This window comes from Uloborus diversus, chromosome 6, assembly GCF_026930045.1.
Source record: "Uloborus diversus isolate 005 chromosome 6, Udiv.v.3.1, whole genome shotgun sequence".
Taxonomy (NCBI): domain Eukaryota; kingdom Metazoa; phylum Arthropoda; class Arachnida; order Araneae; family Uloboridae; genus Uloborus; species Uloborus diversus.
In genome coordinates this window covers 82,084,327-82,104,258 of record NC_072736.1, presented here as the reverse complement: position 1 = coordinate 82,104,258, position 19,932 = coordinate 82,084,327, and the positions used below count along the sequence as shown (strand labels likewise).

The following is a 19,932-nucleotide window of genomic DNA, read 5'->3' as shown; positions in this document are numbered from 1 at the left end:
CCAAATTCTTAAAGGTTCAATATTTCTCTTAATCAATGTCCAAGTCTCAGATCCATATAAAATGAGAAGAAAAGTTGAATAATCACTTAATAAAAATTTTAATGTCGTTAAAGCTAGAATTAAACAATTTTTGCAAAAGAAAATTTTTTTTTCTGACAGAAATTCTCACTCTAATTTCCAGATTAATTTCAATATTTTTAGAGACAAAAGTTCCAAAATATTTAAGATTTAACTAAAATTAATAGCCTACAAATTGTTCACAAAAGCACACAAAATAGGGTATTACTTTATTAAAGAAAAAAAGAAATGAAAGCTTTTTAATTTTTATATACTAAATAGTAATGAAGCAATTTTTATGCAGTAACAAACCCGATCAAACCAAAATTATTCTTTTTTTTAAACATTAATATGCTACACAAAATAAATATTTTATTTTATACCATATCAAGCCTATGTTCAATATGTTTTGAATTAATGATCATGAAATTCAGCAAAATCTTTTTTTATTCGACTATTTTTTTTTCAGATAAAGCATTAAGACAATAATTATGTGTAAAATAAAAAATCTTTACAGGATTGCATACATATTAAAAACAAAATTAATTTTCTTCAGAAAATAGAGAATGTAACATACTTGGTATTTACATGTGCATGGGTAAAAGTTAATGTCATCCATTTCAAATGGGTCCATGCAGAGAGGACACTAAACATAAAAATACAATTAGCATTTTATACATGTTTATCAGGAAATAAATCAAAATTACTAGATAGGCTATGTCCAAATAGAGTACCGTATATACTCGCGTATAAGTCGAGAAATTTTGTCCAAAAAATGAGATCAAAGGAAGGGGGGTCGACTTATACGCGGGTCAAATTTTCCGAAATTTTTTTTCCGATCAACGAGAGCTGGGAAGCTACGAGAAATGCCGATGTGCGGTTACAGGTAGTTGCTGATAAGTTGATCGTGTGAAAAAGTAAACTTATTCAAAAATAATAACTAAAAAAACCTAAATAATACACATAAATAAAGATAATTTTATTCTTCTTTATTAAGGATCAACTCAGCAATTAACAAATATCGTGAAACGTATGAAAATATTTATCGTCAACAGTCACGCCATTCAGACTGAGAGTGCGTTCGACGAGCACGACCGGTTGGTGAATCACGTGACAGCTAATGATCACGTGCTCAAATCAACCAATCAACTGCTTAGAATGGTAACCGCTGCGGTAACCGGTTGATCATAGAACGCCGCGGTTAGTAACTGGTTACTTACCGGTTTACCGGTGAGGTTCGTCGAACGCAACCTCTGATATCATTGACGATTCTGCAGTCGCCGATGTATACGATGACGCGGTGATGACGGAAGCGGACTTTAATGAACTTTTTTTTTGCGTCCGACTCGGAATCCGAGTTTGAAGGCTTTTAGAAATGTTTTCCTATTTAATTCCTATTTTATTTGTAAATAAATGTGTTCATTATTTTGAAATTTCTTTGAAAATAATTCGCGATGTTTTTGGAAAGTATGGGGGTCGACTTATACGCGGGTTTTAAATTTTTTCTGGATTTTTTTCTCTGAAAAAGGGGGGGGTCGACTTATACGCGAGATCGACCTATACGCGAGTATTTACGGTAACCAGTAAACGAGGTTGCATAAAGTGACTAACCAGGCACATTCTAATGGAGTTATCCATTACCATATGCCTGGATAACAGACACACACTCTGGTTCATTACTCTGGTTTTATGCCCAAAAATAAGGCAAAAAATTGTAGGAAAGCTGATCGTATACTAGAAAATTCTGCAGACACTCACAGCACTAACCACTGACGTTATCAAAACAACTGGTCAGGTTTTTCTATTTGAACATACCAATAGAGAACTCAAACTTACCTCAAGATTTTGATCATGATTGACCGACATTATAAAAATGCACTAGAAATATCACTGATCTAGAAAATAACAAAATATGAATATTTTAATAAAGCAACAACAATGTTTAAAAATTTTCATTAACTGATTATATGCACAACAATTACATTATAAAACTTCATAAACAATAATATTTTAAGACAAAATTTAAGCATTTGTCATTTCATTTAAAAAGCTTGGAAAGCTCTCTCTAGTCTTTACTACCTGTCATATAAAAGAATAATAGTAAAATTATGATTTCATAAATAGTTTCCTTAAAGAATTTACAAGAAAAACTTTTCCATTTTTTACCATGTGCCTTGAGGTATTAAAATAAGAAAAAAGAATCATAATGTTGACTTGAATAAGTTGAAATTTTCAGTAAAAACAAATAAAATACGTAAATTCAGCACGGTATGATTTAACACAACTTGCATATTTATCATAACTAAATAATTAAGTTTATACTATAGATCATGATTTATGCACTATACATGCAAAAGAAACAGGGAAAAATTTTTCTTTATTATTGCTTTTTAAATTAGTTGACAGATATAAGAAATCAAAGTTGTTTTTCAAATACTTATTTATTAGGACAAATATTAGATTTTCTTCTATATTATTTACTCACATACACAAGACTGAATCATTTTTACTACATTTTAGCACAAAACAATGGATATTAGTATGAATGATTTTGATTTTATGAAAAAAAAAACAAAAAAAAAAAAAAAACAATAAGCATTAGGTACATAATTAGATAGAGAATAAGTATGAATTCAATTTAATATTCAATCTGTTTCATAAATAAACAATAACTTACATCAAGAATAAAATGATATATATGACAATGAACATGCGATAATTTAGTAAATATTTTTGAATTCAATAACAGTAATGATATATACCTTTTTAAGGTTGTTCCAGATGTATAGACAAATGAATCAAATAGATGAACCAAATCTTTGCGTACGAACGTACAAAACCGAAATCTATTGAAAGAAAATAATAATTGAAGCAATTCCCAGTTCAAATAAAACACTCCAAATTAATGAATAACAGCTTATGGAACTGTTTCAAAAAATATAAATGTGACGACCAGCAATAGGCTTTTGGCCCAGCTAGGCTGGCCCTAGTCAGTTTATTAGTCTTCAATGAAGATCAATGGCTTTCCTAAAACTATCTACCCCCTTACTCAATAGTTTCTGGTAAGCTGATCTAAATGTTCATAACCTACTTAAGTAGTATTTTTTCCTAACTTCCAGATCAGTCAGAGATTTAAAAAAAAAAAAAACTGACTCTTTGTCCTACTTTCCATGTAAAAAATTAACCCATTAACATCTTTCATATTGATAAATTTAAACAACTGAATCATGTTCCCCCCTAACTCTCCATTGTTTCAGGATATACATATTAAGACATTTAAGCCTAACATCATAATCTAAATCTGAAAGTCTTTTTACTAGCCTAGAAGTCTAACAGAATTTCATTGAACCCTTTCCAATAAAAAAATATCTTTCTTCAGATAAGGAGACCAAAACTGAACAGCCTGCTCCAAATGAGGTCTTGTCAAACTTTTATATTAAGGCTTACTTGATTTGTGAAAGAATCGATTGATAAACTCAACTATTCTGTTGTCTTTTGCAATGCTGCACTGTTGTCTAAACTTGAAAACTTGATTTATTGAGACACCCAGATCAATAACATTTTCTGCCTAACTAAGGACTGAACCATGTCAAAATAAATTGCACACTTATTTCCACGATCTAAATGTAGCACTTGGCACTTCCCAACATTAACTACCATACCCCACTTAGTAATATGATCTAAATTGAGAAACATTACATAATGTAATCAATAAAGTGTGCATAAAACTGAATTAAAAATATGGTAAACATTAGTTATGATTTTGAATGATATTAAAGTACAACTGGTTGAATTTTCTAAGAAAATTAGCAATTAAAAAATTAACCATACATTTTTAAACATAGGTAAGGAGCTGTCCATAAATGATATTACAATTTCCTCCCATCATTTTTGACTCCCTCCTCTATACCCCTGTCACAAAGTGTCACATTTCTCCTTACCCCCCGCCCCCCTTGTTTCGCATGCCACCATATTTTTTCATAAACATAGTAAAAAAATTACGTGTTATCCCTTTTTTAACCTTCTCCTTACCCCTTGTCAAAAAATGTCAAAATTTCTCAAATCGCCCTCCCTCTCAAAGTGAAACATTTTATGAGGACAGTTCTGAAAAAAACATAGAATATCAAAAAAATTTTTAAAAGTTACGTATAAAATTATTTTTAAAATGGCTTACTGATATTTTTTAATAATTTAGCCAGAGCTATGATACAATCTTCAAACCTTCTCATCTGGATACTTTCTCATGGATGCTTACACTTGTATCTGACATTTGTTCTATCTCATTCAGTTAAGATTATAAATTTATCAATATTCTGTCATCGGTAGCGATGCAAAATTTCTAGAAATTTAAAGCAGTGGAAAAAAAAAAAGTTTTTTCTGACAAAATGGAAAGCTTTATTTTTTACAAATTAAAATTTACTTTTAGTTGTTTGTTCAAAACACAAAAATTAACAAAATTAGTTATACCTTCATTCAACTGTTTTGATTTAAGATGTGATTTTTTGTAAATTGTTCAATAATTTTTTGACAGCAATTTATTTATTTCTTTTTATGATTTGAGAGTTTTAACAGAAAAATGCTTTTCTTTTAAAATTATTTTTTTACATACATTGATATTGATGTTGATATGTATGTGTTCATTTCTACACACATAAAATGAAAATATTAAAAACTTGAACATTTCTATGAGTAGATAATACTGACATTATTCAGCATACTGCATATCCAGTACTCAAAATGAATAGTGGTCGGCTGGTCCAAGACCATAAAAACTTTCACTGGAGCAGCAAAATATAAATTTTAGCAGTCCATGGGACTAGTGAGTTTTATTCCTGTTTTCTTTTCAAAAATTTTAAGCATCATCATTTTCTTTAAATCTTGAGACTTGAGAAAAAGTTTGCACTTTTTTTTTATAATGGTCAGGTCCTCTTTGCAAGAAAGGATAGATTTAAAAATGTCTAAAGCATTCATGCTGCATTTGCCACCTTATTACCTTCTTCACAAAACAACATCATTGATAAGATTTTGTTATCTTAACTTCTTGACCAGTATTGGTGAATAGAAAGATAACTATTATTTTTTATTTTTCCTAGTCACTTAGACATGTCTATTGAAAACTGCTAATTGACTCCATTTGTCCTGTTAATTTTGTTTTACACATACACAATAATCTTTTCTCTTTAATTTTTTCATTATTTAAAACCATGACACAACAATGGACCAATAAAAGTGTGTATAGACACTAGTGAAATTTGGTAGTAACGGATCCATTTGATTAGTGACTTATTTTTCTAAATTTCTACCCTAGCATTCAGTTTTAGTGAGAAAAGTAGCAAATAATACTTTGGTGTACAGATAAAATATCTAAATTAATGTATTCATGTAAGATACAAAATGTTGTTCTTAAAATTTTTAGTTTTTTTTCTACCATCCTGATCTCTAGTCATTAGTTTATTTATTTATTTATTTATTTTTTTTGAAACTACCCTAGCAACGAAACTAGCACTAATACTAATAACTCACTATAACAGTAATCCTTTTTTACCATGTCATTTTAGCAATACAAATAAGTACTATTGATTTGTTTGCCTTTATGATTGAATATAAGATGAAATAACAAAATAAACTAATATTTTACAATTAAAGGACTTTTTACAAAAAAAGGGGACAAAATACTAACTCTGACTATACTGGTTTTGATGCTTACCAATAAAAATGTGCAAATTATTTCGTGAAGATACCAGATGAAAACTCTAATTTTATCTCCTTAATAAACAAGAAAAGTAAATTATAAATTAATGTCGGATTCTTGAATAATATTCAACACAGTGCATCAAGATAAAAACTGGGATTAGATTATTGGGATGCAAAAAGTATTCATCATTATGTGCCACTCATAATTTCTAACATAAAATATTCAATATAAATCAACTGAACCAGGGGCGGCTCTAGCAGTTTTGCCGCCCCAGACAAATTTCCAAAGTGCCGCCCCTCTCCACGGTAAAAAAAATCAAACATTACAATTTTTACTACTCATACACAATATTTACTACTCATGTTCGTAAAATAAGTGCACCACGCGAAAAATTTAAACATAGAAAGGTACCTTGCGGTGCCTTTCCGTAAGAATTTTAGGATTACCATTTCCTACAATATACAGGGGCCTACAAGAGTATACAGGGCCTACAAGAGTAATTTTTAACAGCTGAATAATTTGTTACAGAAGAATAAGATTTTTTTTTCTATAAGGAAAAAAAAAACTCGAAAGAAACAGCCTTAAAAATCAAGAAAAAGAATAGAAAACGTTTAATTTCAAATATTTTATCCTCCATTTCGGTTAAATATACTTTAACGGATAATCTGAATAGTTATTAAAAATTATCGATAAAGAAAATAATAGTCATAAAATACCATGTAAAAAAGAAGCATTCGAAATGAAAGCAACTTTTTTTCATGTGAAACTTTTTTCGAATACTTTGGTAACTATTTTAATTTTAAACACGTAACTGTAACGTTTATTTTCTAGGATGGCAAGAATTTAAAAAAATATCATAAGAAATTTCTTATCGAACGACAAATGACCAATATTAGAGACCGAAAACAGCTAAGGGGGGAGGGGGGGGGGCTACTAAATATTTTATGTTTTGATTTCGAATAAAAATTCTACGCATTTCTATCATAATAAAAAAATTAGTAAAAAATAATTGTCACATAACATGATTTTTGTTCAGAAATATGGCCTGTATTATAATTCCCCCTCCCCTATTTAGTCTTTTTTAGGGCGTTCTTTTTATTTTTCCCCTTACTTTAGTGGATTTATCCGGTTTTAATGCCACTTTGACTATTAAATTGCAAATGTAGAAGGGTCATTCTCCTGTTATACACGGGATATTTGCAGACATTTAAAGTGCAAAAAACAGTTAAAAAGGATGTTAATTCACATTTTTTTGCAATTGGATCATAAATCAAGATTCATTCTGAAATTTCAAATGCTATAGTGCTTCTATCCAATTCTCTTGCCTTTTGATCAAATACATTAATTAGAAAAATTACAAATTTATTTAATTTGTGTCATGCACGGGACATGTATGAATATTACTCTATCTCAGCTATAAGAATTCAAAAGTTAAAATAGTAGTTGTGTTTATAATGAAATAAAAACTAATACTGGCAATAATATATACCATTTTAAGTGAAAGTTCAATAAAAAGTATTTTACATAATAAATAAATATATATATATATATATATATAATATACTTTAAATTGTTATAATGTAACTAGTATTAGGATGATACGTTATTTAATACTAAAACATCATTGAAATATCTACCTAAATCTCCAAGCAGAAAAAAAAGGCTACGGTTCCTGCTATTGCAAAACTTCTTATTTGTTTGAATGTTCCCTGCTTCAAGTGTACGGTAAATTGTCGGGGACACGTGGACTACAATCAACGGAAAGAAAAAATACCATGGAAGATACGGCGCCGCACAATAACTGTTATAAAAGAGAAGTAAAAGTGTGAAGTACCTAACCCTGGTAAAATACAACCCCCGAGTCGGCGAAGCAATTGACAGGAAGAGAGGAAGAGAGCATGGAATAATCAGGGATGAATAATAGGGCAGTAAAGCACATAGCCTAGGGCCCAGCAGATCCCAGAATCAGGCGAGAGTTCTGGTAATCAGACCCTGACCCCCCACCCATTCAGTCTCGTTTCCCAACCAAAACAGGCAACTGTTGACCATTTGCTGTCGGCGACAGCAATTAAGGTACAATAAACGAAGAGGAAAGAAAACCTTCACGTATTTTTCAGACTCCCAAGCTATTGTGCTCGCAAAATACTCTCATACAAATTTGCTCCTAATGTAAAATGTATTTTAGACATTCGAACCAAAATGCCGCCCCTCAAATTTGCCGCCCCGGACAGGGGTCCGGTTTGTCCGGCGCTAGTGCCGCCCCTGACTGAACTTTACACAATTACAAAACTGAAGGCATAATTTTTTAAGTGAAGGCATAAAACAAAAAGGGATAACAATTTATCTATAGCATATAGAGTAGAAGTCAAGAACAAATTTAACAAAATATTAGGAAGAAAAGAAGGGTTTCTAACATTAGAATGAAACTTAATAATTTTTTCTTTTATTTTCAGCTATTTTATTCTTGCTAAGAAAATTTTCTCAATTTCAGATGACTTATCAGCAGCACAATTAATATTTAATGAGACAATTTAAGCAAAATAAATTCTAAAAATAGTAGGTACGAGAATCATGCTAGCGTTGTCATTATTATACAGTTATATTTTGACATTTAAGTTACTTACACTAAATTAAATAGCAAATGTCTAAAAGTCTATTAATAATGATCCAACTTCTATGCTAGGGAATCATGTTTACATTTTATAGCGACAGCCAAACGCTTGTCAGACAACAATAAATCTCAACAAAAAATTTTTTTTTTTGTATCCACACAAAGACCTTTAAAAGCTACATGCAAATAACGCACAATAGGTTTGCTTTATGTTACGTTTAAAATAATCGTTATGAAGCTTTCCTACTGGTCAGTAAAAATATTTACCTAAATCGTTTAAAAAATTGTGGAAATATTTCTTTTGTTCGTGACATAAATTTAACTATATAATGTATGTTGATTTGCGAACACCATCTCGAGATTTATACTATTATTATACCCTTTGATACACTAAGAATAGACTAGTTTTAATGATTTTAAACAAATCAATTGAAAAAGCGTAGCATTTAAGACACTTTAAATGGCAATCCGATCATTTTTATAAACCTATCCCATAACTATAAATTGAGTTTACATTTCATTGAGGCATATGTTAAGATTGAATGTTTAAAATTATCCGATTTTAATTCAAAAAAGGTATTTTAAATTAATCTACTAAAATTCAATCAAACTAAAAAAATTATGGAAAAATTATTAATAAAATAATTATCCTCTAAATCGGCCCAATTGTAAAAGGCAAACGTCCTGACTTGGCAACCTTTAGGTACTGAATCATGCTCGTAACCCACATAAATCATGAATAACTTGTGTATTTCGAACAAGAAATAAAGTAAATGTTTCTGAAATTTGAAAACAAATGTTTATAACTATGTACCATATTCTATTAAAGAGTAATTTACCACATACTTTTTATCGCAAGGTTCGAACCAACTTCAGTTGTCAACTCTATCAACTATACTCATGTAAATTTGCGCAACCTTCTGCGCAAGTAGCCCGGATGAAGAAAATATTTTTTTTTGTAGCACATCTACATCTACATCATAACACATCAACATCATCAAATTTACCAATATGAAATTGTAAAAAATAAAAGAAATATTTTAAATACATTTTCTGCATTTTAAACTTGATTTTTAAAGGAAAAAACAGTTCATTTCTTAGCTTTGAAAAAAAAAAACATTATTTTTCGATAAAGTCACTGGCCACATTACTACTGCAGGGAGGATTTTGTTTTGGTTTGTTGTTTGTTTACCACTGCGGCTTGGTAATCCCATCACAACCGAGCGGTAAAAACAGCTTTGTAGTTGTGTGTGCGGCTCGTTTTGGAGCTTTTAAAACTCTTTAGCCGAGAATTTTATTCCCAGCAGCATCACAAATTTTTTATACTTTCATCATGACGTGTTGGGAAAAATTACCTCCTGAAATCCTTGTTATGATATTTGAGTATTATGTCTCAACAAACAGTCAAAAGGATTTAATGTATTGTGTTGCAGAAGTATGCACTTCTTGGAGGAATGCATGCTTAGATACCCAGCTTTGGAAAACTTTTGATGGGACCTTGACAGTTTCAAAGCTGCTTAATTTCTGTAAGAGAGGAGTATTGATAAATACAACTAAGTTATATTTTCCTAAGAATTGCGAGAAGCCATCTAGCGAAACGATGGATAAAATTTTGCGCGAAATGCCGAACTTAAGATACATCAATCTAAATGCAATTCATCAATTTCCTAAAGATTTTTTCCATCTGCTCGCAAAGTATGGCAAAAAACTGAATGAAATTGATTTTTCAGGAGCGAAGTCCATTAACGATCTTTACATGGTTCAATCAAAGCACATGGAAGAGTTCTTTTCAGCATGTGGCTTGAATTTGCTCAGCTTAAATCTTTCTGGTCGAAGATTTTCCAGCCTTCAAAGTATTCTCAAACGTGTATTAGAATTCTGCCCCAATCTGCAAGAGTTTATTTGTCTTAATAGTTCTTGTAAGTACGATGCGTCTCATGCAAAAGTAACTATCAGTATTAGTGAATTTCAGAAACAATGTCCAAAGTTAAATGTATTGCGTATAACTCCTCATTTCATTTTTAGTAGTAAAAAATCTGATTCTGAGTCTACTGATGGATTTCCAGATTTAGAAGTACTGACAATGCATAGTGATAATTTAAACGAATTACTAATAAATGATGCATCATTGTCAAGTCTTTTGTTTAAATCCACCAAGCTGAAGGTACTCGATATTCGTGGAAGTTATTACATCACTGCGTCCTGCTTAGCTGAACTGCCTGCAACTGATTTGGAATACTTATACTTATCAAACACGCACATTCTTCATCCTTCACGGCTGGACAAAATTTCGTTGAGAAACATGTTTGAAAAATGGCGCCATAGTTTGAAAGTACTTGATATATCCAGATTTCGAGATGATTATGTAAATGATGTAGTTTTAATTCTTGCCTCACAACCTGATTCAAAGTTAGAAACTTTAAATGTAACTGAGACAAGAATAATCATTGATTCAGTGTATAAGATTTTAACATCATTTCCAAATTTAAAACAGCTGAATTTAGAATCCTGCCGAAATTTAGGAAGAGGAATGAAACGTTCGTACAATGGAAAGTTTGAACTGCAATCTTTATTTAATAGATTTCTTAGTGGTGAAAAAATTACACAATGTGATTGAATTAATTTTTAATGTTAACGGATGTACAGGGTATTTCATTTAGCACCTGCAAGACCTTTCCTAACCATTAGTCCTAGATGCGTACTTCCAGTTGTAAAAATGTTCAAAATCAAATACGGAGTTAAGATATTGAAAGTTTGAAGCAAAAATAAAATGAGTCAAAAAATACAAAATTTAACTTTTTGTATGGGCCTTAGGTCCCCTAACTTATATTTAGGGAAATAATCCCCATTGAAAAACAAAACACAACACAAAAAGTTCAACATCTGGACGACCAATATTCACGGTGATAGGAAAAACAGCATTTTTGAACTTTCATCACTTTATACTCGCCTTCAATAACACCTTTTGGGGGAAAATATAGCGGTTAACAAGGGTTTCAAATCATATGTGTGCACAGAGTGGTTTTTCAAATTGTTCGAGATTTTGTATCTATTTTTGAACAGCAATAAAAGATATAAATACTTTGTTTTTCTTACTTCGACGTCCTGTCATTCTATTGAAAGGGCGATAAGTTCCAATATCATCTCCTGTATGGTCCCTTAAAACTTAGAACTAGAAAATCTCCTTGATTTTTGGTCGCACAAATGTCCAGTTTTTTGTGTCAGTAACAGTTTTCAATGAAGATTATTTCTTTAAAAATTAGTTAGGGGAGCCTAAAACCCGTTAAAAAGTTAAATTTTGTATTTTTGACTCATTTTTTTTTTACTTCAAACTTTCAATACCTTAATTCTGCAACTGATTTTGAACATATTTTCAATTGGAAGTATGCATCTACGACTAATGGTTGCAGAAATAGAGGCCCTGCAGGTTAAACTGGAACACCCTGTATATATGTACAGTAGGCGCCCCTTAATGTGATCACTTTGGGACAAATACAATTTGATAACAGTAACCGAAAAGAATCCAGGAGACACAAAATAATGATTTTTTTCCAATTAAGGTGCATTTATTTTGGCAACTTCAAATTAAAATTACAATGACTCAACTGAACGCAGCTTTAAATTATAAATTATTAAATTAACAGAATGGAAATATCTGAATTATAAAAAGTTAAAGCTAAATTGTGAAATTTTTTATCACATAGTAATAGGTGAAGTAAAATATGACCGTTTTCCCTGACATTCGTAAACCAGTTTCAAAGCACATTCTGCTTTTCTATCTTTTCCAGCATGTTGTTTAAATTTTAATTTAACTTCGCTTTGTTTTCACAACAATGGAGGTCTTACATCAATGCTTTCAACATGTCCAGCGACTGAATTTTTTTAGGTGCAAAAGAAAGTTTTCGTAGGGGGAGTCAGTGGTCATTGGGGGGTGAACTTTCTGTAGCTTCATTCCTAGAAAAAATTTGAACTGCTATTGAAAACCACAAAATGCTGCAAAGAAAGTTAGTCTCATCAGGGTTTGCCTATGTATTTCTGTTAATTGAGGAACAAAAACGTGAAAAAAATTTAAAGTTTATGAAAAAGTGATAACAATAAATGAAGACGCCGATTACAATATCCGACTTTTTTAACGTGTGTTAACATACAAGTGTTCCGGGACTTTGTGATTCTAATAACATTAAGTGAATGATAACATTAACCGTGATCACATTAAGCGGTGCCTACTGTATATCATTGCCTCAGAGCAACAGTAAGACATCTAATCCCAGAAATAACACTAAGATATCCTACTGTTGCTCTGAGATGACAATGTATAGGATGGATTAAATCCTACTAAGTGAATCTAAGTAAAATACAAAAATTTTCAAATTTTACTTATCAAACATGCACATTCTTCATCGCAAATCATTTCAATCACATTTTCGCACAAATAAATGATCATTTTTCACGACATCCTTTTTAAAATATGCTTTTATTGAACTTGTAGACGTCAAAAATGCCATCGATTGTTTTAATTTTTTATCCTTTAACTATGACTTGTACATATACATGGTTTATGCATAAAACAATGTTTTTTTATAGCAATTGACTTTTTTTTTTGAAACTGAGTCAAAGCTTGATTTACAGAATTTTGGCTTAAGAGAGTTTTTCTAAACAGAATTAAACATAAAAATGAAAACATAGGGATAAAAACTCGAACTTTAAATAATGCTGCTGTTTGATTGAATTTTTTTTTTAAAGTTAGCATTTAATATTTTAAAATTCAAAACAAAGAAAGTATATATACTAGGTAAAGAACAAAACATCCATTACTCAATTCTATGCATGGGCGTCGATATAGGGGGGCAAGTGGGGGCTCAAGTCCCTCTCCCCTTAGAAATAAGAACTTCTTTGCTTTTATTTTTTCTTTGCAAAAAATGTAAAATAATTCCTTCTCCAGCCATCAATTATTAAATTATTTAAAATGTCAAACTTTAATGATCTAATCTGTACTGAAATCAGTTTACATGGGGAAAATATCTAACCCCAACTCCCCTTAAAATTTTGCATATGAGCGTCCATGATTCTATGGTTTTTATATTTTATGCATGAATGATTTAAAAATGAAATGATTTTCATTTCCTCGGGGGTAGGGGGAGAGCAGATGATGTTTTTTTTTTAAAATTGGATTAAATTACCCATGTTGTAACCTACTTAATATTAAGCTAGCACTTTTTTGCCAATCTTGTTCACTTCATTTTCAGTTGCTTGAGCACTACTGATATTATTAAATTAAATTTCTTTAAGATTCATAAATGTTAGAATTGTGATATTATGCGCATCAAATGTGTCATTTTTTATTCATTTACAGAAAACTTATGATAAAATACATACCTATTGTGTGCAATGTAGGGTGGCACAGTAACAGCGGATAAGCAAATTCGCAGATAATCCACAAATTAGACAAAAACGATGCTAGCATATGCAAATAATGCTTCAAAGATTAATAACACTTGCATACATTTAAATACAGCTAAACCATAATTGTTTGTAAAAGCTATAAAAATATCTCTCTTTATTGCAAAGGGATTGTGCACATATGCGAGCAAATCGTGGAAACAGATTAACTGCAACAGATTAATCTAAGTTACACCAAACCTGAAAGGGGAGGGGAGAGGAATTTTTTTCAAGACAGGTCCGGTCACTCATTTACGCACTGAAGTAGTGTAGATCTAAAAATCAGTAAGTTGTGAAAATGTAAAGCAGTAAGTAGTGTCGATTTAACAATCAGGTTTTAACTAGTCAGGTTTTGGTGACCTGAAAAGGTATAATGTCACTGGAAAGGAGATTAAAGAAAACAATAGGAATGTCTGAAAATACATTTTGCTCTCGTTGAGTTAAATGTGTGCTACTACTCATCTACTCATACATTTAGTCAGGGGTGCATCCTCCCTAAACATTGCAAAAACCCCAAGCAAGAGCCCTTCTCAATAAGAAAAATACTCTGCAAATCAACCCCTGCTAAAATTTCAATGATGCAGACTGTGCCATGCCCCCCCCCGATGAACACCCCTGATTTAGTTACTTATCCCCCCCCCCTTTTTTTTTTTCAAAAGTGTGAAACGCCACGGATAAGCCAACTGGGGACAATTGGGAGTTTAGTTTTGTTTCATTTGTTACATGTTTTGGAGAATTGGAAATGTGGAATTGACTATAAAAGTTAGATTTTGCAATGCTGGCAACTTGATAAGCAGGTTAAAAAAACCTTCTTTGAGGAACTATTTGGTGCCAGTTTGTCAGAATCTCATGTTTCAGTAATTTTTATTTTCCCCATATTTTAGTTACGTTTTGAAATCATTAGAGGATGAAAAATAGTGAGTGATTTCTTGATGTGGAGCTATGTTTAACATTTTATACAGAATCTTCATGTTGCCTGCTGCAAAACAACTTTTTTCTAAGTAGGGATAGTCGTAGCTCGTAGAACCATGAAACATGAACTGATCTTGACAATTTTAACTCTTTTATTATTTTCAGTAAGTTACCACCCTATAGCCAGTGTTAAGGCTGAAATACATAAAATACACTGCCAGCTCAGTCATCCCAAATGGAATGACTGAGCTGGCGGTGTATTTTATGTCTTTTATTATTATTATTATTTACAGGGTGTCTACCCACATGGAAAACCTGGAAATGTCAAAGAAGTTTACTTTTGTATGCAGAAAACCTGGATTTTTTTTTTATTATTAATTTTTTTTCTAGCCAGTTTCAAAAGATTTGTTTCATTTTTTTGCAGTTTAGAAAATTAAAATAAATTTGGTCAGAAATTTATGAACTTGAAATTACTAAAAGAGAATATTTATTTCCTTAAACCAGTTCTTCAACCCCACCTTTTGTTTATTAACAGTTATCTCTCACATACCACAATCTTCCCTGAGGCTGATACATTACTAAAATTGAATGGTTCATACCATCCCATTGAGAAGAGATAAAATCGAGGGAGTGAAGACTTTCATATGTGAAACCAAGACCCCAAGTCACCTAATAGATTTTAAAGCAAAGCATTGGAAGAAATCAGGTTTCTTTCGCTTGTTTGACACAAAACGTGCGAGCCATTCGTTGCTGTTGATCACGTGACTTGGGGTCTTTGGGTTAACTTTTGCTAAGCCAATGATTGGTCTTGCCCTTCCATTTTAATTCCTGCTCTAAGGTTCACACCCTTCCTTCCTTTAACAATAACTCTTTTTTTCCGCAAACCAATTCTTCAACTCACCTTTTGTTTTCTAGTTTTGCACATTTCAGTTTCCCTTGGGGATTGAGAAGTTTACCCCCACCCCCTTAAAATGGCAGTTCGGTTGTTTCTGCAACTACCAATGCAAAACTGTTTAGTTTTCTCATACCAGTTATAGATAAGCTCCTCAAAGTAAGGGTAAAATAGTTCATAGATTATTGTTCTATTTTAGCATTACTTAAGTGTTTGTATAGTTCTTATTCTCCGTGGAGATGTGCTTATTAATTTATGTTTAAATGCTTTGAAACAATTCCTCTTGAATCAGAGTCAAACAAACTGTAAAAATGTCATCAAAGAAAAGTGTTTTCCGACTGAAATTTTGTTCGATTCGGTGGATAGAGAGCTCAAGTGTTGTACAAAGGGTTTCAGACATTTTGCCACACTTAAAAGTCTTGGTTCAAAAGGCAGAGGTTGTAAATGTTGAATCGAACACAAATAGTACCTATGAAACAGTGAAATCGATGTTGAAGTGCAATGGACTTTTGGAAACAAAGTTTTGATTTCTTTATTTCGGTGGCATCAGAATTGCAAGGTTTTTAAATAAGACTCCAGGCTAGTAAACCAATGGCCCCTTTCCTGTGTGAAGAGATGCACTGCAAATAATCAAACATTTTTTGAACACTTTTTTCACACGGACACTTGTCTCCTTTTTTAGAACACTTATTTCGGAACATTTATTAGAACCGTTGTAAGATTACTTTTTAAAACATTTTTTGAACACGTACACTTGTCCTCTTTTTTAAAACACTTTTTTGGGTCAGTTTCCAAAACACTTCTAGAAACACAGTTCGGAACATATATTTAGTTCAGCATTCTTTTTAGCGTACTTTTTAAGCACTTACAGGATCGCGTTAAAGACACGTTTTTGAACACTTCACTGAACATTTTGTGACACACATACATGTACAGTTTCTAGAATGCATTTTAGAACAATTTCTTCGCACTAATATCATCCGAGGATACCTACCGCACAAATATAAAAGTAGCTTTTAGAAATTATAAATATGCACTAAAGTCGTGTTCATTTTGAAACTGCAGGCTGATGATGGTTTAGGCTTTAGATGAATCTAATTATTAGCATAGCTACTATGAAAATTTAAAACACAATGATATTTCCAAGATAATTGAATAGCTTACAGCAGAATTGCGCAGGAACAATGTTTACCAATAAAAAGGTTGCAGGAAAGTGTAGTGCACAATATAACTTAGTACAGAAACTGCATATATTTAAAATATTAATTTCCATATTTTAGTTTTCAAAGCTAATCCATACTGTAAAAAGTAATCAAAAGTGTTCAAACAAAGGCTCACATAACTTCAGTTTGTTGCTTCATAAATTTCATTTTCAAAAATTTTAATTTCTCAAGATCAAAATAAATTTGCCTTCATTGTTTGAATTCGTTTTACTTTGCTGCAATTCAGTGATCTTTTGTTTGGTATCTGATCAATGACCTTAAACATTAGTTGTGTTCTTTTAAAAATGTAAGTGTAGTGGAATTCTTTAATGACTAATTATTTCCTTGAATATTAACTAAAACGATGAGTGCTGGATCTAGGGGCGAAGGGGGGAGTTGGGAACCTTGCCCCCGTGAGACAATTTTTGGGGGACAACAAATTTGTTCTATTTCCGTGGGGGGGGGGGGGGATCGTTGAAACTCAATATAAAACTTGAAGGAGAATGAGTAGGAGCATCAGTTTCAAGATTTGCTCTAGCTCGGAAAAATCGTATATCCGGCACTGACATTAATTATCAATTTATTATCAATAATTAATTATCAATTAATTATTTTTAGTTTTAGTTCCTTGCATAAGGAAGAAAAGTGTTCGCGAAAAACAAAATAAATAAAAAATTACTTAGTCATCAGTGGCTGGCATACACTTTCAGTTTAGTAGCCCTTTTTTACCATTAGTAGCCACTTTATTCAAAACATTTATTTATTTCTTGAATGAGGAAAAAATGTACTACATTAAAACATGAGCTGTGGAAAAGGTATTACCGTATGAGATCTAACTGAAATTCCATTCATTTGCCTTTTTTCTATCCCCTCCCCCCCCCCCTCCCACCAAAGGTGAGTACAAACCTTTTGTATAAGCTTCCAGGTTTGTGCTTGTTTTTAAGGGGTGCGGTTGGGATCCTGAAATTAATAATGGCTTTTATTATTGATTGAAAGGCAACATGTAATACTTCGGTTGGGATTGTTATTACATTGCTAACTAATTGCTTCAAAATAGAAATGATTTGTGTATGAAAATTCATTGGTGCAAAAATTGTGTGGTTGTTTCGGTTCTTAAGACGTGACTGGTTGAGTACTCTTTTTAGCTTCCATCGTATGGCATTTAATCTCCAGATGGCAACTAAATGCCATACATTCAGGTCTAACTCAATCAGACAGTTAATATCAAGTTCATTAACTAATGCAGCTAAATTTAAAATACGCATGGGATTTATGTTTCAAACTTATGCACTTAACACTGAACTGAGTTTATCAAACTTATCTAGTCATTAAACATAACATGTTTAAAATCAATTTATTTAACTTTATACATACACATTAAAAAATTTACATAACAATGCTTGAAACTATCATTCTTCTACAACCGGGTAAACCATTACCTAAAAAAGAAAATAAGAAAAAACCTTTTTTTTTTTTTACAAACATACGCTTAATTACGAGAACACAAGCAATACATTATACATTTGTAGGCTGTAGAGGAATGTGGGGCAAAGTGAAATGGTGAAATAATTACTTTTACTGCCAACAATCTCGTAATATTTTAACTATACAGTAGCACATGTACTCTATTCCAGTCAGGAAAAAAATACATCTGAAGCTTAAAATTAATGATAATAATGGCAATTTTCAAAAAAGGACATTCATATTGTAATATTTTAATGTAAGTCAAAAATTATTTTTGTAAGAATAAAATGATAAAATTATCGTTACCAACATTTTAAATATTAATTGAGACCTTCTAATATTTAATGCGGTATTTTTTTACTTTTTTCAGTTAATTTAAAGCTTACTTGTATTTCTAATATTGGCAAAGTGAATGGAACAAAGTGAAATAGTTTATTTCGTTTACTCACTCAATTACACTGTTCGGCAAAAAAAAAAAAACCTTCAAAATGTTTCTGACATTTCGTCGACCGATTCTTATGTTAAATGACCCCCTGAATCCGAATATGACCTCCGTTTTCTCCCTATACCTAAAAATTTTTTTTAAAGGACCCCCAAGTTTTTTTCAATTTTCCTTAGTTTTAGAGGGGTTTTTTTTTTTTGGAGGTGAAAGGAGCTTTATATTAACTGCTAACATAGTTTTGGTTTACAAGAGAGGTTCAAAATTCAAGATCATGGACACCCATCGCAAAAAAGGGGGGACTTGGGGTGTATACCCCCCCCCCCCCCCCAATATTCGAAAAATCTTTTTATTCTGCTTTTTTAAAAAAGATGTTTGTAAAAAACATTTCGGTGCAGAATGAGAGTATAAGACTCTCTTCTATGACTCCTATGTCCAAAAAAATTTTCGCGATGTAAAAAAAAAATTAAAAAAAAGTTGTTTTATGAATGTCGCACGTTGCATACGAGTTGAATCGCAGGTCTTCATTCAAATAGATATTCTTCTGGAGGATTCTTATATAAAATGACTCCTTGTTTCCAAATACGACCATCTCCCTCCCCCATCACTCCCCTTTTTTATAACCTCCCCTCTCCCCTGATTCAGAGCCATTTATTGTTTTAAATGTTGAGGGGAAAATGAGTATTACAGTAACCGTAAACATTATTCTGAATGACTAGAGATGTGCAAAGTTCTAAATCTTGTTCATATATAGCAAAAAAAAAAAAAAAAAAACTTGCCCCCCCCAAATAAAGGGGGGGGGAGTTTTACAAAAATCGGTACATGTAGGAGGATAACGGAGATCATTTTTGGATTCAGGGGGTAAATTTGCAGAAAAATCAGGCGGATTAGCCTCAGAAGCATTTGAGAGTCATTTTTGCTGCACACTGTGTTTGGAGGGTTGCCCCCTCTGTTTTTCTTTTTGCTATATATGCATAAGATTTTGAGCTTTGCACATATCTAATCATTCATAATTTTGTTTACGGTTATTGTAATGCTCTTTTCCCCCTTCAAATAAAAGATGGCGGGGGAGAGGAGGGGGTAGGTTCTAAAAAGGGGGCGTGATGGGGAGAAAGATGGTCGTATTTGGAAACAAGGGGTCATAGGGGTCATTTTACATAGAAATCAGCCAGAGGAATGCCTTTTTGAATGAAGACATGCGATTCAACTCGTATGCAACGT

The 19,932-nt window shown here is 31.8% G+C and overlaps 2 protein-coding genes across 4 annotated transcripts in view; one reads left to right on the top strand and one right to left on the bottom strand.

The window, feature by feature from the left end:
- Positions 1–9,272, bottom strand: part of LOC129223738 (CCR4-NOT transcription complex subunit 4-like) — a 40,815-nt gene extending 31,543 nt beyond the window's left edge. The window contains exons 1-4 of one of the 3 annotated variants that reach the window (XM_054858097.1): positions 9,210–9,272; positions 2,820–2,903; positions 1,894–1,952; positions 635–703 (exon numbers count right to left, since the gene is read on the bottom strand). In XM_054858097.1, the coding sequence (XP_054714072.1) occupies positions 635–703; positions 1,894–1,923 (99 nt within the window). In that variant the 5' untranslated portion in view covers positions 1,924–1,952; positions 2,820–2,903; positions 9,210–9,272. Of the gene's footprint in view, positions 1–634; positions 704–1,893; positions 1,953–2,819; positions 2,904–5,764; positions 5,784–9,209 lie in introns of those variants that run through there. The other 2 variants (XM_054858094.1, XM_054858096.1) reach the window with 2 other exon arrangements.
- A 424-nt stretch (positions 9,273–9,696) lies between these two features.
- LOC129224838 (F-box/LRR-repeat protein 6-like) lies at positions 9,697–11,027 on the top strand. Its single transcript, XM_054859385.1, has one exon. The coding sequence runs from the start codon at positions 9,697–9,699 to the stop codon at positions 10,978–10,980; it is 1,284 nt and encodes a 427-aa protein (XP_054715360.1). The 3' UTR covers positions 10,981–11,027.
- The last annotated feature ends 8,905 nt before the right edge of the window (positions 11,028–19,932 follow it).